Source organism: Solanum pennellii, chromosome 3 (assembly GCF_001406875.1).
Source record: "Solanum pennellii chromosome 3, SPENNV200".
NCBI classification, from domain to species: domain Eukaryota; kingdom Viridiplantae; phylum Streptophyta; class Magnoliopsida; order Solanales; family Solanaceae; genus Solanum; species Solanum pennellii.
The window spans coordinates 3416302-3440080 of NC_028639.1; the positions used below are offsets into that span (position 1 = coordinate 3416302).

Here is a 23779-nt window from a genome sequence, read left to right on the forward strand (position 1 = left end):
TATATATATATATATATATATATATATATTTATCGAAATAAATGGGAAGTTTTGCATTACCGTGAAACAAAAGACTATGATTTTACATCGTACGTAATTATTTCATTTTCTATTTCTTAGTCTGATTTTATCAAATTATTTTTCTTCCTATATAAATTATCAGAAGTTTTCTAACAATATAATATTACCATTTCTTTTTCCTAACAATATAGTATTACCATTTTTTTAACATATCGAATTATATCTTTTAATTTTTCATTTGATGTCCATATGAAAATTTCAACTAAATTTAAATCTTACACGATATAATTATTTTTTTTTCATATTTAAAACATAAATTCGAGACGGTTAGTCGCACCAAGGACCCAGCAGGAAGGTCAATTCGAATCCTTGTCGGCTGATAAATTGCATATTAAATGATCCAAAATATGATTGTGATATAATCAACCATATCCTTTTACCCTTATAAGGTTCGAAATGTCAAAAATGACTGAAAGTTTTAAGTTCAAATCTAAAAAAAAAATAAAAAATCTTGTTTTAAAAAATTATAAAGAATTTATAAAGATTTGTGTTGTAATTCGTAAGAATAAAGGAGTTCTTTTAAGAATAAAGATTTGTATAGTAAGAAATTTTTAACCAAACTAAGCCATTAAATAAAACAATTTACTAAAGTAATATATTTTTCTAAAAGTTTACAAAACTAGTATAAACGTATTCCACGGTAACGTTTTAGGGTATATTTTATTTTTTAAAAACTAACAGCATTAGGTTGATATACGTTACTATAAGTAACGTTTTACTCCTAAAACGTTATTTTCAGTAACGTTTTACTCCTCAAACGTTACTATGAGTAACGTTTTAGGAGTAAAACGTTACTGGGAGTAACGTATATCAATCTGACGCCATCAACTTTTATAAAAATAAAATATATCCTAAAACGTTACTGTGGAATACGTTTATACTAGTTTTGTAAAATTTTAGAAAAAAATATTATTTTGGTGAATGACGTTATATAATGACTTAGTTTGATTAAAACTTCAAGAAAACGTTTTGTAAAAAGTAATTGAGTGGACACAAATAAAAAACTATAAATAATAATTATGGTGGAATGAAATAATATTTTTCACATTTACAGAGATCAAATTTAAGAATTAAATTTTATTTGTTAAAGAATATTAATATCCTGACTTAAATTCAAATTGATCGAATCTCATATTATTACAAGCTAAAGTTATAAATGTTGTTGGTTTTAAAAGGCTATAGCCAATATAAGTTGTAAAGTCTTGTTTTGAAGACTCCACGCTGTTATATATGTACCACTGGTTCCACCATACACAACTTTAATTAATTCAAACCAACTAACAATCCTTTTCTTAAAATAAATTACGAGACACATCATCGCGAATGTTCTTTTAGTTATATATTTGTTTATATAGAATATTAGTGAAGTGTAGAATCATAAAATTAAATCTTTATATATCGAGTTATCATTTAGTAGAGTCATGTACTTTTAATAAATAATCGGTAATCTTGATAGTGAGAACAAAGGATCCATTTAATTGGCCAGCAAAGAAGCAACAATCGATCTACCTGTATAGGAAAAATAGAGAATAGGTTTTGCCAACTCACAATTTTATTTTTTTTACGTTTGATATTGATGTTACAGTTTGATTAGATTTAAATTTGCGATGATTTATCATACATGTGTCGAAAAGTTCAAGTAAAAATGATAAAATCCATTCATATGTTTCTAACGTTAATCATATGTACTTAAACATCAATTGAAGTATCTAATATTATTTCAAAATGAATAAACTTCAAAAGTTTTACTGCAAATAATGTTTCCAAATTTTAAATGGTTGAGTTAAATTGATTAAAAAATTGGGTCATAGTCTATTTAATTTTTTTAGTTAATTCAAGATTGGTGGATTAATTTTTATGAAATACTGAATCATAATCCAAACAGAACTTTTAGAATCATTTTTATTTATCTATTTATTATTTAACAATTCAATCATTACCCATTTTTCATTGATTAATTCGATAACTCTGAAAATCCGATCTCAATACTACAAAATGAGACTAACAAACCCTTTTTCTTATATTTTACCATGTTTTATATTTGAGTCCGGAACCTAAAGGGTACAAAATATTAACGAAAATTCTAAAATGGTACATAAAATTTTATATTAACCAAAACGGTAATATCGCTGCATCAACAGCGACTTACCTCACCAGAAAAAGTAAAATCGCTGCCTTTGCAGCAATTTTGCAAAATGTCATTTTTTTTTAAAAAAAAATGAAATCGCTGCCTAAGCAGTGATTTATAAAAAAAAAGAATTTTTTTTTTTACAAAATCGCTGCCTAGGCAGCGATTTTTTCTTTTTCCGGTTAGGTAAGTCGTTGTTGATGCAGCGATTTTACTGTTTTGGTTAATATAAAATTTTATATACCGTTTTGAAATTTTTGTTAATATTTTGTATCCTTTAGGTTCCGGACTCTTTTATATTTGACTAATAACTAAACTCATTTTGTTTCTTTTGCTTTAATAAGTTTTTTATAGGTCAATTTTGAGCCACATAGACTGTCCAAATTGAGCCAATTTTTTAGATGAGTTAATTGGAATTATGCATAAATTGACTTGCCAATAAATATATCTCCAGCTCATTTCGTCCAAAAATTAAAGACTATTATTTTTTTATGAGCTCTAAAAATGTTGTTAATTGTAAATTACCGTATCATTAACGTAATAATTGAGGCCTTAATTATTTTTATTTTTTTGCATTCTCATTAATTTAATGTCGGCAAGGGACCTCCATCTTGTATTTAAAATAAATATATATAAGTATCTAGTTTGATTCTTAATTATTTGAGTGCTTTATTAAAGTGACAAATAATGGTTATGAACATCCCTTTAATACGCACTAATCTAAATGGTAAAGTATACAAGATTAATTCCCATAAAAAATTATGACAAAACTATGTTGGTAGTTGAATATTCCACTTCGATATTTTTCTGTTCTCTTTATATGATCTTGAACAATTTATCTTTTAAGCTGATTTGAAACTTGATGTTCATTTTTTTTTAAAAAAATCATGTGATACTGATATTATGTTGATCCATTCAAGTTCATCGTTTGACCCGATATTGAAATCTCATATTCTATTGTTCACATATAATTGCAAGTTCTAGGGCTCGAGGGATGTTGGATATCCCACATCGATGGAGATATGGTCATATTAGTAGGGGTATGATCCTCACTTTGTTGAAATAACTATTATTTTTTTTCTTTTTCCGAAGAAGGTTAATCGTGTTTTTATTTATTTTTTCAGTGTAATTCAAACCTTAATATAGTGTTCGATTAACCACTTGAACAAATTTCACTTGTCGTAAATTGACTTTCAAAGTTGAGTTAATACATATGTCCCTCGCTCAATTAACCACTTGAACAAATCTCATTTTATCGTAAATTGACTTTCAACACTGAGTTACACATATGCCCCTGAACTTCCTCCCATTTTGCTCGTCACCCTCATATCTCGCTCGTGTATCTGTTATTCCAGATACATGTATGTCTCTGTGTGATTCACATGTATATGACAAATCTTGTTCGACTCCCTTCTGTTCTCAGTCACTTCTCTTCCTATTTCAGAATTCAATGTATCTAATATCAACAAAACATGTATCTAGATGTATCTGAGTTAAAATTTAATATAAAATTAGTGAGATAAAATGTAATTATGATTTTGAACTATAGAAAGAAATAAAAGAAATGTTTGTGTAATTAGGTGGTTTCTCTTGGTGCATACATTTGGAATAGTGAAGCCTTGTTTGGTTGGTGAGTTTGAGAGTGTATACATTCTTGTGGCAATCAATTAATAGATCCATGTGGAAGAAGTCGTGCTTAACACTTTCTTTCAACCAACTCCTTCACTTGTTATAATTTTTAATGCCAAAAATAACTACTAGCACAGGCTATTAGAGGCCCTACCATGACAATTATTTAATATCTATCTAATTATCTTTTGAATATTTTGCGTATCTTACTAATGTATATCATCTTCAAACCTTCATTTAGACTTTTTCTTTTCTCTTTCTATTATCTGTCCTATTTTGCTTATTAATTTTGGACTTTAACACTTTGGACATTCGACCAAGATTTTTTTTCTCAAGATTTTATAATGGACAAATTAAAAATTATTCTTCGATAGGATCAGAAAACAAATTTTAATCTCGATATAAAATGTAAAAAAAAAAAAAAAAAGGTTTCGAAAACTATTTTGCTTGTTAACACTTCTTGAAAACCTTTTTTTTTTTATAAAAAAAGAAGTTTTATTTACTAAAGAGTAATGCGTATAAGTTTCAAATCTCAAAACAAAATTGATAATGATCCGAAAGTCAACATTTATTTTATTGGTATTGTTTAATCTATTGTACCAGGTTTTTAATCAATTACCTACTACCAGGGGCGGAGCTAGTATAGAGCTAGGTTATTCGACGAAAAATATTACTATTTATACATAATTAACAATATTTTTTATGTTTATATAGTAGATGTCGAACCCCCTTCAGTGATTTACTTCTTCTGATTATGAACTTCTTATTAAAAATTTTAGCTCCGCCATTGTCTACTACCATAATTATCACGAAAATTTATTTATAATTAAATTATAAATTACCTAACTATATAAAATCTCTAATTATATTTGTTTGGAAATATAGTTTCGATCTTTTCAGATGAAACGGTCATGGGAAGATGAAAATAACGTTGGATCTAAGGACCACATAATTTTTGGCAAGTATATCAAAAGTAACATGATGTTTAAAGAGAATTATTTTGTTCCAAATTACTTTAGTCCAACGGCTCTGTCGTCATCACTCCATCTGTTTCAAATTGTTTATCTCTTTAAGTTATATATAAAAAAATCATAAATAAAAATAATTTTACTAATTCATAACTTAACTTTTTTTTTTTAAAAAAAAATATAAACAAATATGAACATTTTCAAAAAAAATTAATTATAAGGATAATACATAAAAAATTTAATGAATGTTTTTTTGATTTACTAAAATAAACAATTGTTTTTAATATAACTATCAACTAATATGAGACGAAAGAAATACCATAATGTTCCTCACTTAATTCTATATTTGTGAAACATTAGTGATAGGTACTGCCACATATAAGATTGTTCTTCACTTAATTAACAATCTCCATTTACAAGTTCTAAATATCGAAAAGATTGATAAAGAGCACTTCCCTTGAATTGATTCATATTAGTGAATTTTCTGTATGAATATCGGATCAAATAAAAAAAAATTGATGACTATATCTCTGAACTGACGTAAATGATATGCAGATACCTTCTATCATACTCTTGAGCATATACGCCCCTTTACTCTAACACATGACTGAATTATGAACACGTAACACAATTTTATGTGACGATCTAATATTTAATAAAATGTCGCATTGATGGATGAAATTATGATATGTATATATTTTACATATAAAGAATATATATGTATTAATTTTAAAACGACAGGACATTAATGTTTCAAAAATATAACGGAGGGTATCTGTCAGTAATGGCAAGTGACAGCTCACCATTAGCCAATGAGTTCCCCCTTTTGCAAGAGTGTACAAATTGATAAGCCAGCTAAGCCAAAATAGTCCCTCTTTCTCTCTTGTTTTCTATGGTCCAATTTATATATAGTATGTCCAATCAATTAGGGTGACAGTTACCTTCCTCCAACTACTGAAATATCTTCTTTTTTTCAAGAATTCTCTGTTTTCTTGATTCTGTTTGTTGCCATGGCAGAATTGGAAGCTAAGAAAGTAGAAATTGTGGACCCTGCACCCCCTGCCCCTGCTCAAGAACCTGTTGAAGCTCCTAAAGAAGTGGTGGCTGATGAAAAAGCCATAGTTGAACCAGCTCCGCCTCCTCCTGCAGAAGAAAAAGAAAAACCCGATGACTCGAAAGCACTAGTTGTTGTCGAAACTAGTATAATCTCTCATCTTCATATGTTTATGCCTTTTTTTTATATATGTTTTATGTTTACTATGAAGAGAATTGCCGTGCTTATTTTAATTTTAATTTTTTGAAAATTGGGGGAGGGGAAGGGGATTATAAGATGAGGAATCGAACGATCACCAATTAGAACAAGTGAGCTATTTAAGAAATTAATTTTATTTTTTTGTTGAAGTAATAGATATCTGGAAGGAAAAAAGAAAAAAATTGGGGAAATGATTAATTTTATATTTGTGAAAATTTTGCTTTGATTAATTCATGTGTTAGTTCAAAATTTTGATCAATTTCACTACTTTTGTTGTCCTTAGCTTAGACTGTGTTGTCAAATTTTAATGGTCTCCCTTGCTACTTTTGTTATTGACAGAAGCAGAAGAAGCTGCTGATGAGAAAAAAGAGGGATCTATTGATAGAGGTAATTAGGATTGTTCTATTTCTTTTGGTTGTTTTTGTGTTCATTCACTGTTTAATTTTGATGTATAATCCTCAGATGCTGTGCTTGCACGCGTTGCAACTGAGAAGAGGCTATCACTCATCAAAGCATGGGAAGAAAGTGAAAAATCAAAAGCCGAAAACAAGTATGTATCTGTTGATTTCACATACATGTCGTCTATTGATGATGCGGTATGAGGACTAATAATATACATGAATTGGTTTAGCTTGTGAAGGAACGATAATTGTAGGAATCATTGTTGACTGCTATTCAAAATCAAACAACAAATGATCAAAAGAAGTTTCGGTATAGTAGCAATTTGAGATAACAAGTCTTGCTCAGAATTAAAATCTTGTTGATTACTCTTCATAGACATTTGCTTCACTTGGTCATTTCATTTGTACACATTTGATCATTCCTTTTGCCCTGAACTCGAGAGAGAGTAATTAAAATTTCTTCATACGATGAGTTACTAAACGACAGTATGTGCCAATTGCCAATTGTTGTGACAATGTGTTCATTTTGCTTCATTAACAATCTTCTTTTGTCGTTTTGAGATGATTATATATTTTTTCATTTCCGTTTATTTGTTGCAAAATTTGCATAAATATATGGAGTATGAGTTGTGTGCTGCTAGTATTGTTTCTTGTAACTGCTATTATCTATCCCATGGACCTGTTCATTGAGAAAGCCTTGCAGCCAATTTAAGGATCTGCGTATACCTTCTCTGTCATTTTCTTTGTACTCCTAAAAGTAAAGGGCAATAGTTACATTTTTACTCAAACTATAGCGAAACATTGCCTTGGTTTATGCAAGTGTTATGTATTACTGATTGTGGTAACTTAAATATGTCGACAGAGCTCAGAAGAAGGTGTCTGCAATTGGTGCATGGGAGAACAGCAAGAAAGCAAACCTAGAGGCTGAGCTCAAAAAGATGGAGGTGAGTGGCAATCCTTCAATTTTGCGATATAGTCAGTTGTATGACATACATTATTTGATTGTCATTTTGATGATAAAGATCAATGCTTTTGTTGATTTTACTACTCATCTCGATAACAACATAAGGACATCCGTTCTCTAATATTTGTAATGGTTTCGTTTGTGAACTTCTTGTATTCTGAACTGAGAAATATTTTCTCAATAAGTTCCCATTTTATTAATCTTCGGTATCTTGTTGTGAGCAGGAACAGTTGGAGAAAAAGAAGGCAATATATACTGAGAAAATGAAAAACAAAATTGCTCTACTCCACAAGGAAGCAGAAGAAAAGAGAGCGATGATTGAAGCTAAACGTGGAGAAGATCTTCTCAAGGCAGAGGAGCTTGCAGCAAAATACCGCGCCACTGGAACTGCTCCAAAGAAAATCCTTGGAATATTTTGAAGCAGCAAGTACCAGGTCTGCATCGATAGTGATTGGGAGTTGCATTTTGTAAAGTTTGTGCAATTGGATTTTTTCTTCTTGTTAGATTACATTTGTGTGATTATTATATTTTAGAACCATTTATTGTTTATTGTTACGTGTGCATAGTAATGTATTTCCAGTGTATATAGCATCTGGACAAAATTAACTTTGTGGGATTGTTATGGAAGAAAAAAAATGTTGAAGGAGATCTTCATGTTAGTATATTACTCTTGCTGAAAGACGAAAGCCTCTTATTTTAGTAAGACAAGCTGAGGCTGTCATCGCGGTGCCAATTACTACAGAAACTTGCCACTGCAGTAATCATGTTGAAATAAGGCAAGTAATGCAGTGTTGTGTGACTCAGTGAAGTCCGAGCCTTCAAAGGTCTCGATTACTAGGATCAAGTTTTACGAGTCCTACTTGTTTCTCCTGTACATGTTTCTAGTACTCCATAGACTTAAAAAGAATGAGGGAGGTCTTGTTAGTTTAAACTAGTGCACTAGATCTTATAAAGAAGTTGAGTTCTTAACAATTACAGGTACACGCCACGATTTCCTCTTCCTCATAGATGGTCGTATTTTCTATCAACTCTTTACCTTTATGGTTAGGATTGCAGACTCTATGACACTTGATAATCTGTTATCAACCGGTGGACGGATTGGAATAACTAAGTTCGTACCTTGCTTCAATTTATAGACTACATAAAGAGTCATTTGTTTTGATGATCATGTCAAAACAGCCAAAAAAAACAAGACAAAGGAGGAGCTATATGCAGAAAGTACTGACAGAAACCAAACCTTTAGTGGATTAAGAATATAAAGAGAATCCTTGAATAGCTTAGAATAGCTGCAAAGCAATTTGTTTCGAGACGTATAAGATATAGTTCAAATTAACTTAATAGTTTCAAACTCTATACAACTATATGTTCAATATTCTGGGCATAGTAATGTCCTTGATCCTAGCAAACTCGAGGAAACTTTTCCAATGATCCTCGTTGATCCAACTAAGACTTCATGTATACGAGAACTTGTTGACTATCCTGAGCTAGCTTGGAGGAAGTTGAATCCATATACTGTACAAATAGGATAAAAAAAAAAGTCTTTTGACATATATAAAAGTTGTTGAATCCCCTCAACGAGAGATCACATGCTTAAATTCCTGGTATGAAAATCCTGGCTCCACCACTTATCCCGAGGGTTGAGACTAATATTTTAGAACCAGTTTCTTCATATCTGAGTTCCAAGACTTCTCTGTGTCATCATCTTTTCTTCCTGTAGAATGGGAGACTATTGATCCAAACCTGAAAATTTTCAATGCTCGACGAATGAAAATGAAGAAAGAGGGGAAGGAAAACATTGCAGAAGAGTTTAAAGCATTACAAAATTGAACTTCAAGTATAAAATAAGTCATGAATTGGAAGAAAAGCAATGCATCTTTGCTCTCGTTTAGAGGAAATTTCTATGGAAACTTCCATTTTTTTATACATTTTCATAGATAAAAAATCCATATATTTCAATAATTAGACCTACATGTTGTGAATGCGTCTTCTTTTGGCAATCAGGATATACACATTTGAATTTGATAACTTAGTTAAGAGTAACAATCTTGGTAATCTAAGTTCGAATCTTACTAGATACGACACCAGCCAAGAAAATTGATCTTTTCATTTTGCGCATTTGATGGAAGGTAGAAGGTATCGGATAGTTTGTCCATTATATCTTTTTACTAGTGTTGGTACACCACACACATCAACATTTTATTATGCACACTAATAGTAACACTTTCAAGTCTCAAAAATATGAGATGGTTAGCAAAAAAAAGAGAAGAAAAAGGGGAAGTTAATTGAAGTAAGTTTTTTTAAGTAACATGATGGTATAAAATTCTTTTATGATTTGATGCCTAATAAAAAATTAAAATAAAAGAAAAAAGATAAAAGGGAGAATAATACATAAAGCCTGTGCTAAGAAAAAAGAAGAAAAGAAAAAGGATAAAGGAGCTAAAAGAATATGTCTTTAACAATTGCTTATTCAGTTCCCTTTACAACAAATTTGCTTGTAAAAAAACAAATTCAAAAAATAAGGCATTATAAAATTTTTAAAAAAGAATCTTCCTTCAGCTTACCTAAGTAACTTCAAAATAAAGCTCGAAATCGCTCTGTTTCAATTTATGTGAAACTTTATAATTTTTTAGATTCAAATGAATTTTTTTTGAAAATCATAAATTTTTTTAAAATATTTTGGATTGTCAATTATTAAATTATTAATTACTATGACTTATAATATTTTTTCATAGTTAACACATGCATAATTTTCATTTCAATTTTTTTTTAAAGATTTCATGTGCAAGTTTCCTATCTAACTTAATCAGGAATTTTTACATGTAGCCACTTTAAAATAATCAAATTATTTTTCATAGCTATAGTTTGATAATTACAATTTTTAGTTACATGTTATAAGAAGGAGAGAGGCGAGCGAAACTGAGAGGGAGGTGGCAAAAAGTTTGGAGAGAGATAAACTGTATATGTATATCGATTAGATGATTATATATTATACATATGTATTTGTATATTATACATATATAAACATGACTAATTATACAAACTCGAAATCAACACACGTAATTAATGAATAATATTAATCGTAAATAGTAATTATAGTCATCAATAATTGTGATGAGAAATTAAATAATATAAATTTTCTTAACCACGTAATCTTTCCTAACTTAAATTGTTTAACTTTTAAAAAATAAAAAAAATATCATATAAATTGAAATAGAACGAGTGCATCGGAGTTGATGATGTACATCATCAAAATATCTTGGCCCCCAAGAATGCTCCTGTCAAGTGTCAAGCCCACCATGGCCCATAAGTGGCGACGCGTTACATGGGCCCAACTCTTTTTTATTTGGCTAAATTTGCAAAATCAAATTGTTTACACTTACTCTTTTCGTTTAAAAAATAATAACCTAGTTTGACTTGAAATAGAGTTTAAAAAATAAAAGAAGACTTTTTAATTTTGTGATTCTAAATTAAAGTTATGTCAAATGTACCAAAATACTCTTTAATATTATGGTCTTAAACATGCCACGTAGAAAATTAAAGTTAAAATGTTACTAAAAAAAGAAAGGAATCGTTCTTTTTTAAACAAACTAAAAAGAAAATAGAAACATTCTTTTTTAAACGGAGGGAGTATAATATAAGTGCAAGTGCAAATACAAAGAAACTGTTGTTTGTATATTTTGTTTCTCAATATACTAATTTGTTAAGTATATATAAGTTTTTAATTTATATATTTAAGAATTTTTTAAATTTTTGTTTATATATTTCTGTTGTCAATATATAACATGATAATTTATTATAAATTATTCATAAATCGTATACAAATAGTTTGAGTAAGCATATAAAAATTTTAGATTTGTATAATTAAAAATTCAATTATACAAATTTCGAATTTATATAATCAAATTCTGGATTTATTCAATTAGAAAATCAAATAGCAAAATTTCATAAAACTGTAGCCACATATAAAAAAATAAAAACTATACCGATATTACATAATATACTCTAGATATTTGTCATTTTGTGTAATTCTCCCAATGGATCTTTCAGTTCACTTTTTAACCGTTCATTATTTAGAAATAAATTTTTATTTATAACTTTTAATGTAAAAAAAAGATAATTATTTTTATATTATTTTAACATTAATAGATTATTATATTAACATATATAATATTTACGAAAATAATATAATAAAATAACGTGGTTTTACCTCGGTCAACAGCTAATTTCTTAGAGTTGAAATAGTGGTCGCAATTTTCTTCTCAAGTCCATAAAGAAGAAAAAAATAGAAAAAAAAGTAATAGATAACTGTTCAATATTTCTCTGTCCCGTAATAAATTAAATTAACTACATGTTTTAAAATTAAAAAATAAATAAATATTTGATATATATATATATATATATATACATATATATATATAAAAGAAAATTGGAGCTAAACTAAATAAAACAACTATATTTTATTTTGTTCCTTTTGGATCCTCCTAAAACTTTTTGGCCACCCTAGCTAGTAGCTAGGGACTTGTTTAGCCATTTTTCCTGAACCGCGTATACACAAATATTGATCTTAAAATATTTTTTAATCGCATAAATATTTATGATTTAATATAATAAATTATAAATTTTTTAAAAAATTATATCCTATCAAATTATATTATATAAAGGCATAATACATAAATATGCCTTTTAATTTGACTTCAAATTATATTTATATCCTTCAACTTTGAATGTACACAAATAGACACTTAAACTTGTATAAAGTTCAACAAAAAGACACAGATGTCCTATATGTCATTCTACATGTCATATTTTATTCTACGTGGTGTCCTACGTGCATTGTGTCATGTAGGATCATGTGTTTATTTATTTAAAAGTTGGATAGTTAAAGTGTTTGTTTGTGCATTATAAAAGTTGGAGGTCAAAGTTAAAATTTGAAGCGAAATTTAGGGTTCAATATATATATTATGTCTTATATAAATTCAAATCAACTATATTATATAAATTCAGACGGAGTGAGTATTGCATTTTTTGTTTTGCTCCTTTTGGATCCTAGCTAGGGGGCTTGTTTTTCCTTAACCGCGTGTACACAACTTTTGATCACATCAAAGAATAACTTCACTCCCAAGTTATTTTTTCCCTTTCAATATTCTTTAGTCTTATTTCCTTTCTCCTTCACCATATTAATTGCCAAAAACTTATCTACAATTCTCTCACAAATACTATATCACAAATCAAAGCCAACGAAAAAGATAAAAAAAGAACTTTCTAGTAGTATTTTGTTATTAATTAAGGGATGGTGAAGGTGACAATTATAGGGAGGGTAAGTGATGGGATGCCCTTAGCACAAGGTCCAAGATTACATGAAGAGAATAATGATGTTTTAACAACTTACAAGAAACAAGCTGAGTTCATTCTCAAGGAAATTTCTTTACAAGCCTTGCCATCTAACAAGATGACCATTCTTCTAGATCACCATTGCTTCAAGTATTCTTTTCTTTCATCTACTTTTAATTACATCTCATTTCATTTTGCATGCATGTTTTTTTTTTAGTTTCCTGTCTAGTGTCCGGTATCTATCGACCTGCTTTCATAAGCACTTGTTGGCAAGTTCGGAAGAAGGCTTTGAGGGGAACTAACTCTATGTTGAGCCAATTAAATTTGGATTTATTTGTGTCTGAAAGTTCCATGTTAGGAGGGAAAATGTCATATTCAGTATTTAATCCTAAGACCTCTGGTTAGGGACGAAACAAACCTTACCAAGTTTAATATGATAGACTTCTTATAATGGTCTATCAAGAATGTGACTTTCCTTTATTTAGTAATTTTACAAAGACTTTCACTTTAGTAATAACATTAAGTAAATTGGTATATATTAGCACTCCAAGGGTATTCAAGATTTAATTTAGCGAAAATGCATGAGTGACTCTTAGACTATGATCGAAATTTCAGAGACATACTTTAACTAAACTAATGTTCTATTACCTCTGACCCATTTTTGTATAATTTTGTGCACGTTTTTGGCTTACATGGCATCCAAATATTTCCTATGCGCCTCACTTGTGTGTAGTCACGGAGTGTGCCATGTGAGATAAATTCAAGGAGGAATAGAATCTTATTTTAGTTAAGGTGTTCTCTGAGATTTTGATCATAGTGTAGAAAGGTATTTGTGTCTTATTCCTTTAATTTATAAAAGTAATTTATGACTTATATCTGCTGTAATATTTTGTATGCACAGTATATTATACGATGAAAGGATATTCAACTGACCATCCTTAGTCAACCTTATACCTCATAGTCTTGACTCACTGGTAGAAGTAGACAAGTAGTGCATGATATGATGTGTGAATTAGACGGATAGTAGAGGGCAATTCCCTTACACATTCAATTGTGAAATATATGACAAATGAGTTTAACTCAACCCTAAAAACTCCTTCTTTAGACCAGAAACAATAGCTCAAATTCATATAAGCAGATCATCGAACCATTCACCGTGTGGAACTCTAACTCACTCTAACACCTATTTAGAATCATGCACTAACAGGCCTGAAGATCTCTCAGTTATTAGAAACTATAATATCATTTCTCTGTTACCTTTGGTTCTTCAGTTTATTTTGTCACCTTTTGATTTTAGCTATGATGTAGCTAATTTACATTCCACAGTTGTGTCTTCATTTTGCTACTCTATATTTAGCTACATGGTTGAGAATGGGATTTGCTACCTGACATTATGCGAATCGTCGTATCCAAGAAAGCTTGCCTTCCATTATCTACAAGATTTGCAGCAGGAGTTTGAAAGATTAGATAGCAGCCTTGTTGACAGGATTACAAAACCATATACCTTCATTAAACTTGGTAATATACTAAATACTCATTATAGTTTAGTAGTTCCTCCGTTTCAATTAAGTTTGTCGTACTTTCTTTTCTAGTCTGTTTGATAAGATTAAAAGACATTTTGATACATCCAAAAAGTCTTCTTTTACTGTCTTAAACTCCGAGCCAAACCAAGCCAGACAAACAAATTGAAACGGAGGGAGTAGTTTATAGGAATTGCATTAGTTTATGTACAGAGTATTCCTCTGTTTTAAGCCTAAACTATCTATGTTTAATTGCATCTATTGTTCCTTTTTGCATGATTGGGTTTGTCTTGACAGACACTATCATTGGCAACATTAGGAAGCAATATGTGGATACAAGAACACAGGCAAATTTATCTAAACTAAATGCTCATCGTCAAAAAGATTTAGATATCGCGACAGAGGAATTATCACTAATAACAGAGAGAAGGCGAAGAATAGGTAATCTTGTCGAATGGTTACTCTAAAATTTTGTTTCATTTAACTTGAATTATGTCATATGATTCATTCGATTATAACAAAAATGTTCGTAGAAATGATGGAACGAATGATGGAGGCTCATATAAGTACTTCTCCTATTTGGGAGTCCAAAAGGCTTGAGGTATTATTTGGTAACATTGGTCTATGATAATCAACACAACTATACAAATAGGTTCTAAATTTACTCGTTGGCATCCAGATCATCGCGCTGAAATGGACACCAATTACAATCCTTCTTGTTGTTGCTTCTGTTCTTCTATGGACTGGCTTAATCCTCCAAGATGATTTTCGATAATGGTGAACTGAACTTTGGGCTTTCTAAAGCCATAGTCAAGAAAGTGGACATAAAGCAACTAACAAATTGTTCATATTGTTATTATTGGGATTTGATGCCTCATTCATATATGTCCAGCAGATCGATCGATCACTTCATGTATTGATTCTTAAGTTGTTAACTTATTAGACTACTTGGCACTTGTAGCACCTGTGAAATCAAATAAAAACTATGATATCGTCTATAGCTTGTTTGATCGTCATTTTGTTATCCAGTTTCGTTATGATCAATGCTCAACATGGAAAGATCATCAAGTTTGCAACTTAATTCTCAGTTTTATTATTACAGATGGAATGAATTAGACTTTGTACACCATGAAATACAAGAAAAAGGAGAAGGCATCTACAGTAAAAATGCGCGTTTAACACTAGACCTTTTGCTGATGAAGAAATTAAACAGGTAACCAAACAGTATGGTTCCTACTTTTATTACCTCTTCTATTTTTGTATAAAATTCTAAAAAACAGAACTCATCATATGTACATCACATCGTCGTTAATATTGAACTCCCCTGACATAAAATCCTCAAATCCGTTACCAGACAATGTATCCTCAAACTTGAGTTGTGGTGGGAAAATATCATTGTGAACCTCTTGATTTACGCCATTCCCATAGCTACTGCTACCATCATCGTTGTTCATCGGTAAACTATGCATGAATATGCCATGTAACTCTGCATTATTATTATACCCAAAGTTACTCTTGCAAGGTTCAAAACTCCCTGAGTTTTGAAAATCTTGTCCATTAAACTGATCCAACGAAAGCCATTCCGCGAATAATACTTTAGGTAAATTACTCTTTTGAGTCTCTCTTGGATAAACAGATTGATCTGAATCTGCTAATGATCCTTCCATATGTTCAAATGAATCCAAACTTGAATTCTGTGGAGTCAATTTCTTTAAAGAAGGTGAAGAAGAATCTGTTTTCCCAGACTTAGTGTGCCCTTCATTTTCTCCCATTTTGGACACTCTTTTCTTTAAATACGAGTGCCAGTGATTCTTTATCTCGTTATCCGTTCTTCCAGGTAACTGTTGTGCAATCTGAGACCATCTATTAGAGCAAAAAATTAGTAACTAAATATAACGTTGTTATCAGTATATATAAATTAAATCGAAAATAAAATGTCATGTTACATGTTTTTTATTAGAATAAAGTCTACCGACTATTGTAACAATATTTGTTAAATGGGCAGCCTAGTAGGTGAATTTATTGAAATAAGTAGTATTATTTTGAAGTCAACACCATATAGTAGTACTATTTTTCTAATTTAAAATGGTGTTAGATAGTCAAAGTTGACTACTACCTCTTCGATTTCCAGAAGAGTAATTATACATTATGTTCGATAGAAAAAGAAAATCAATAAGAGGAACCAGTCAATGTATTTGTTGAAAATATACTAATTACAAATAAATATAACTCGATAAAATAAAATCTTCTTATTCTGACTTATAGTAAAACTTAACGGGTGTAATTTTTAGTCGTAATACATAAATATGTTCTTTAACTTGGATTCAATTTACATTTATGCCTTTAATTTTGTGTACACACAAGTAAAAACTTAAATTTTTATTAAGTTAAAAAAATATAAGCATGTGTCCTATGTGACATTCTACATGACTATTTGCGTTTTAAGTGGTGTCATATATGTAACGTATGATTTATATGTCTACTTATTCGACTTTATACAAATCTAAGTGTTTACTCGTGCAGACCCAAAGTTGAAGGCATAAATATAAAATGACGTCAAGTTAAAAATGACATCGATATATTATGTCTAATTTTAATACTTATCGATAACACAAAAAATTAAAATAATTGTTCTTACTTGTTGCCAAACATGGCATGAAGGGTCAATATTATGTCTTCCTCTTCTAAGCTAAATGCCCCTCTCTTTAAGCCAGGCCTTAAATAATTAATCCATCTCAGTCTACAACTCTTTCCATTTCTTTGCAAGCCTGTAGAATTGGCAGTAAATTATATTAACAAAAATACAAATTCATGTCAACGATTATTATACATATATAATTAGTATTGAATTTTTCATTTCAATTATATATATAAAAAAAAATTTGTATTGTTTGTTGACTTAAGATTATTGTTCCTAAAATTTATTCGCAAGTAGTGCGCCAAAAATAACGAGAAAATACGCCTCAGCCAATGAACTTGTAGAAGTTTTTTTTTTTAAAATTATTTTAATGTATTATTATTAAAGACTTTCAAATGTTTTACACATTAAAAAAAGGAACAACTTTTTCATTCTTTTATATAAGTACACTCGTCAACTAGACAATGGTACGTTGTATATTTGGCAATTTGATTATATAGAAATTAAAGTTTTTTTCAACATTTTAGTAAGAATCTTTTTTTAATTGTGTGTTGACCAAATGAGCTATCGATGAAAAATGAGTGAAAAATTAGAAGTATTTTTTATAGTATAAAAAACCTATATGTCTAACCATGATTAGACAAAAAAGGATTAATTAACACTATAAATCATGGTAATTAATGCTGACATTACCATTCCTCAAAAACATGACATTTATTGTTATCATTTATAAATATAACTATCTTTCTATTTTCGCAAGTTAAAATATAACGATAAATACAAAAATATGTCAGTATGTAACTTAAATTCTTCTAACGTTTTAACCTTTATAACGTAAGGACATTTGAATTTGGTAAAGATGGAAAACTAAAAAGATATGTCAATCTACTAAGAAAATTAAATGATATAATTACACTAGTTGAATTAGAGATGAAGAAAGATTAAAGTATTAATTAAACTAACCAGCATTAATGGGAACAGAGCTCCAACATCCATGACCATGCTTAATTATATAATTTTTGAGCCTATCATCTTCATCAGGGGACCATAATCCCTTCTTGTGTTTTTGTTTTGGCTTCTCAGCTGCCAATTTGCACCCCATTATTAATTAATTATCACACTAATTGAGGATTAATGTGACTAATGTTTAAGAAAGAACACAAAGATTATATGTTAATGACTTTTGTCTTTGTGTAGAGAGAGAGAGAGAAGACAAAGGAAGACTTGATGTTGAGGTTAGCCGACCTTGTATTTAAAGGAAGGATTAGTTCACACCAAATTCTACTAATTATGATTAATAAAAACAAAACTAGTTAATGAAAAAGTTTTTAAAAAGAGAATATTTCACTATTTTACAATAAATAAAGGATGGTGCAGCAATTATTTAGTGACAATAATATGATTGTTCCTATAGTTTATTTAGCAGCAATAATTATATAATATTACTTTATATAAATATCGCTAAAAATTTTAGCAACTTTGAATTAGAGTCTGTTTGACATTGCTATTAAGAGGCCTAACGTGTTTTTTTTAATTAAAAAATTTCTTTTAAATTGAAGCAGAAATAATTTTTCTCTTGTGTGGAAAAAGCTAAAAGAATTTGTTTCTTAAAAAAAAAAGAAGAGAAATCATCAATTTTTTAAAACTAAAATATCTCTTTCATATATAAATATTTATCAATATATCCATTATCTCATAAGTTTGGTTAACTTTTATTCAAGAATTTATTTTTTATTTTTATATACTAGTTTTTTAAAAATTTTATGTTTATATATTATTATTTTATATTTAATATTTATATATTATTTTCTGTTTAATTTTACCAAAGGTAATGACAATATTTTTGTAGGATTAAATATATGAAGGACTTTTTTTATTTATTTTTGTGGTAATTTTTATGTAGATATTAGTTTAATTTGTGCAATGATTTTCAAATTTATTTTGCTTGATATTTTTAATTATATTAAATTATCATGTTAATATTATATTAATATTTAATTAATTAATTTAGGTATGTATGTATGTATAATTTGATTGAAAATTTGAATATGTATATTTTAATTTAATTAAAATAAAATTTTCATTAAATTCTTTTGTAATAGATGTTTTAAATAATTTCTCTATGAAATAATCTTAATACTAAGAGTACATTGATACTTATCATTTTCATAATTTGATTCTTAAAAATCCTTTTAAAAAATTAGCAACTCTGAGATAGAGTCTATTTGACATTGCTATTGAGAGGCTTAAAGTGCTTCCTTTTTTTTTTTTTTTGGGGAAAATTGAATGTTTGGTTAATCCTTATAATTTTTTTTAAATTGAAGCAGAAACAATTTTTCTGTTGTGTAGAAGAAGCCAAATATTTACGCTTCTTAAAAAAGGAGAAACAATTATTTTTTTAAGACTAAAATCTCTCTTCCATATATACACATTTATCAATATATCATTATTAAGTAACTAGCATATCTCATAAGTTTGGTTAACAAGAATTTATTTTTTATTTTTATAAAATAGTTTTTAAAAATTTTTAAGTTTATATATTATTATTTTATATTTAATATTTATATATTATTTTACGTTTTATTTTCCGAATTAGAAATAAAGGTAACGAAAATATTTTTGTAGGATTGAATATATGAAGAACTTTATTTATTTTGTGGTGAACTTTTTGTATATAGTAGTTTAATTTGTGCAATGATTTTCAAATTTATTTTGCTTGAAATTTTTAGTTATATTTGAATCATCATATTAATATTATATTAATATTTAATTAATTAATTGATCAATGTATGCATGTATAATATTGATTAAAATTTGAATATTTATATTTTAGTTTAATTAAAATAAAATTTTCATTAAATTCTTTTGTAATAGATGTTTTAAATAGTTTCCTATATAAAATTATCTTAATAATAGGAGTACATTGATATTTACTATTTTTCGTAATTTCATTCTTAAAAACACTTTTTACAAAATTGGTCAAACACAATTTATTTATCAAAAACACTTTCAAAAGAATTAGCTAAACATAAATAACTTTTTTTTAAAACATTCATTTTAAAGTATTTTTAAAAACAAGCAATTTTAACCGTAATGTCAAACAAACTCTTTTAAACTCAATTGCTGTTGAATGTATTTGCAACCTCTATTTCTATGATCCCTAGCCCCATATATATGCAATAAATTCCTCAACAAAAGGTAAGTGAAAGTGAAAAATGAAATAAAGTACAATTACCATCATCTAGCTAATTGGCTTATATATATATATATATTGTAATAATTGTATAATCAATAGAATAATTGTTCATCTCAAAGAATTTTGAGAAGCTAGCCTAACACTAATAGAGACAAATGAGTCATTAGCTATAGTGAATCTTGTGTCATTTATCATGCTTAAACCTACTTGATAGACACCAATAACGGTTTCTTAAGATTTACTCAAAACACTTTATTGAATCACCACATTATTAATAATATATATTTGAGTATCCACCGACAGGTTAATTAAGATTTTCAGTTAAATATTATTGGAAAAATAAAGTTAAATCTTCACCTTTTGGCCAAAATAGATATTGAGTGAGTTTAGTTTTGATATCATGTGAAAAAATTGAATATAAAGTTGGAGAAATAATTATAAGAAAACCTTATAATTAAGATAACCACCACACACTAATATAAACGTTCTCTCGCTATCTTTAGCGATAATTAATTAGCAATTGTCGCTAAATATATATTTTTAGTGGCAATTAACACTTTTGTATGTGTCTCTAAATGCTTTAGCGACATTGGATCTAATGACACTTAACTAATGCCGGTAAAGACCTTAGCACTCTTTATTCATGTGTCTACTTATTGCTGCTAAAAATTATTTTTGTTATAGTGTCTCTTTTACGAGTATGTTACTACTCTAACAGCCTAGATCAGAGTCAAGGTAGACAAGTTTTATAACTATGCAACAACTAATTAAGGACCTTAATATCATCATGTGTGTATAATAAAAAACGAATTTAAAATTTTTAAAATATGAGTATACTACACTAGAAAAATATATATTAGATGCTAATATATGTATATATATGTGTATATATACATAGTCATCTAGTTTTAGAAAGAGATTACAAGGCAAGATGTTACATTTTTAACATATGAATCCATCATTGGTTGTATTAAACTGTGTTTTGATTGTTAAATAGTAAGTTCTTCTAAGATATTTTGGAGTTCAATTACATTAAGAACCATAAGAATAAAATTTATTTTATACTATATTTAATTACTATTAGATCACTACATAAAATATAGTACTTAATTAATTTTTTAAATTTCAAAATATCATTAATAAATATTAATTTAATAAAACAGTCCTCTTATTAAATTATTATTTTTTTAACAAAAGTATTAAGTCAGCTTAAAATAGAATATTTCCTTGCCGACTAGAAATTTTAGCTAGCTAATATATTCTTAATTATTAGAGAAAAATTCAAAATATTTACAGTTGTGTATTACTTGTTAAAGTGAACAAACAACAATGATTCGTTAATCATTTTATTAAAATTTTAACACACCCACTATGTTCTAGAAACAACAAATTAAAAGGGAAAAAAAAAACTTAAACTAATTTATTCGGAATTAACTATTAATTAAGCCTTTGACAGGTTCTAATTAATAATTCTGTAAATGGTTAAAAACAAATAATCTAATGCGTGTTTTTCATTATTGAAAATATTAAGATAGACTAAAGTCCAAATTTTGATACTAACCCTTGTTATAAAATAAATTTTAAAAAACATAAAAAATTTAGTGTAATAGTTAGAAACCAAATAAAAAATATTAGAAACCAATCACGTTCATGTCAATATAGTTTCATATTCAGCCATGAAGAATAAATCATAACTTAAAATGCCTATAAAACTCCATATATATAAATTTTAAAACCTTTCGTTTCACAATCATAAAATTTACGTGGCTGAATTTTATTGGCACTTTTTTCTACATACCACGTGCAGAAAATTAAAACTCATTGGTTGAAAAAATAAGGCTGTTGTTAGACCTAAACATACATTATATTTCTCTTGAAATTAAAATAGATTAATTAGTGAATAACAAATGTTAAAAAATAAATTGTAGGTAAAGAGGAACTAATTTATGGTTAAAAACTCTACGTTTTTGAAAAAAATACTAGATGATTCTTCACATGTGATAACAGATATTTCGTAAAATTAGTTGAGATGCGTGAAAATTGGCTCGATAATCACATTAAGAAAAAATTAAAAAAGAGAAACTATGTTTTCAAGAAAAGTAAAGCAGAGGGTAACGTTTCCAAATTATTATTTTTAGTACAAAGGAAAAAGATAGCTAATATTTGTGATAGTTTAAATGGACTTTACCAACACTACTTCCAATATATTGGTTGTTTTATTTAATTAAGTAAATAATAGAGATTAAATAATAACGGTGAGATTATAAAATAATAACGCGTTGAATTTACCCCACATGTGGTTTAATTTATTTATGTATTATTACCTAAATAGATTTTATACTATTACACTATTCATGATTTGGTATACAAGATATTGTAAGATGAAGAGTTCGGTACTTCCTACTCCGTTTACTATTTGTTGTGCATATACACACTATTAAAATAATAAAAACGAAGTGTTTGATCAAGTTTTTGAGAGAAAATAATGTGTTTTTGAAGAGTAGCAGAAATTGACTTTTCGAAAACTAAAATAATATTTTTTACCTAAAAGTATTATATTTTTTTTTGAAAAGTAAAAATTTGATCAAATATGCTATTAGTGAGTAGGAGAGTACATGATCGGGTTGGTTCGGGTTTTTCAAATATCAAACCAAATCATTCGTGTAAAAATTTTAAATTATAAACCAAATCAAACCAATAAAGGTCGATTTTTTTTTGGGTTCAACCTCGGATTATAAAACTTTATTGACAATAATGTTTTATGTTTGTTACTCTTCAGATTTTTGTCTTTTTCTTATTGAATTTTTTTTGATAAAATATTACCTAAAACGTTACTGAGAACTACGTTTATACTAGTTTTGTAAAAAAAATTAAAAAAAAAACATATTATCTTGGCAAATTAATTTTAATAATAACCTACTTTGATAAAAAAATTCACTTAACTCCTCGGCCTGCACTACATCAAATTAAAACAACTTAACAGTAATCAATTAATTAATGATAATAATTTAGTTATTGTAAAATATGAATTTTTACTGATAATCAACACTTTTTACAAATATTTCTTAAGTTTATAGTGATATTCGATCAAATAACAGTTAACTAATTATACCATAAAGATTTTAGCACTTGTTACGGACTGTCACACAAATTGCATACCAGCAAATCTCTGTGTGTAAAGATAACAAACAATAATAGGGATGGTTGATATTACACTTATAGGGTTTAAACAATGTAACTTAGAAGTTTGAATGACAAGAAAACAAGACATCTATCATGCGCGATGTTCAGTCATAAAGTCAAAATTTTTATTAAAATATGTAAAAGTAAACACATGAAAAAATAAAAGAAAATCTCAACACCTAGCATTTATACATACAAAAAAAATGATAATTATGTATAAATATTAATTTTTTGTTAAAGAGGAATCACAAATTCCCTCGATCCTACCTAGCTCTGATCGGCACCGAGCTAGCTAAAGAGAGCTTATCCGCCTTTGTTTCAAGTAATAAAACAATACATGTGATGATGTAAATATGTTCATAATTCACTTTGTCTAATCAACAAGAAACCAAGCACCACGTTAGGCCATACTTTGTGTCATGTCTCATAAAACTATACACTATTTCGGATAACAATGTATTATTTAGTAGAATAAGCCAAAAACTTGA

General features: G+C 28.1%; 3 protein-coding genes and 1 long non-coding RNA gene across 6 annotated transcripts; 2 read left to right on the plus strand and 2 right to left on the minus strand.

The window, feature by feature from the left end:
• The first annotated feature begins 5671 nt into the window (after positions 1 to 5671).
• Positions 5672 to 8085, plus strand: LOC107015032 (remorin). Its single transcript, XM_015215185.1, has 5 exons — positions 5672 to 6006; positions 6398 to 6445; positions 6521 to 6608; positions 7322 to 7403; positions 7648 to 8085. Exons 1-5 carry the CDS (start codon positions 5817 to 5819, stop codon positions 7840 to 7842), a joined length of 603 nt encoding a protein of 200 aa, XP_015070671.1. The 5' UTR covers positions 5672 to 5816; the 3' UTR covers positions 7843 to 8085.
• Positions 8086 to 8645: 560 nt separating this feature from the next.
• LOC107015033 lies at positions 8646 to 9899 on the minus strand. 2 transcript variants are annotated; one of them, XR_001456293.2, is made up of 2 exons: positions 9494 to 9899; positions 8646 to 9163 (listed from the first exon to the last, which is right to left on the minus strand). It is a non-coding gene; the product is annotated as an uncharacterized LOC107015033 (long non-coding RNA). The 2 variants fall into 2 exon arrangements; XR_001456294.2 differs by having other exon boundaries at positions 9393 to 9899.
• Positions 9900 to 12565: 2666 nt separating this feature from the next.
• LOC107012818 (25.3 kDa vesicle transport protein) lies at positions 12566 to 15693 on the plus strand. Of its 2 annotated transcripts, XR_003577185.1 has the most exons (6): positions 12566 to 12904; positions 14112 to 14272; positions 14572 to 14715; positions 14808 to 14875; positions 14954 to 15187; positions 15377 to 15693. XR_003577185.1 is itself a non-coding variant. In XM_015212752.2 (5 exons), the coding sequence occupies exons 1-5, from the start codon at positions 12714 to 12716 to the stop codon at positions 15047 to 15049; spliced, it is 660 nt and encodes a 219-aa protein (XP_015068238.1). In that variant the 5' UTR covers positions 12566 to 12713; the 3' UTR covers positions 15050 to 15272. The 2 variants fall into 2 exon arrangements, 1 of the variants encoding a protein (XP_015068238.1); XM_015212752.2 differs by lacking the exon at positions 15377 to 15693 and having other exon boundaries at positions 14954 to 15272.
• Positions 15344 to 18274, minus strand: LOC107012819 (transcription factor LAF1-like). The gene is made up of 3 exons (XM_015212754.2): positions 17876 to 18274; positions 16913 to 17042; positions 15344 to 16137 (listed from the first exon to the last, which is right to left on the minus strand). Exons 1-3 carry the CDS (start codon positions 18012 to 18014, stop codon positions 15561 to 15563), a joined length of 846 nt encoding a protein of 281 aa, XP_015068240.1. The 5' UTR covers positions 18015 to 18274; the 3' UTR covers positions 15344 to 15560.
• Positions 18275 to 23779: the final 5505 nt, after the last annotated feature.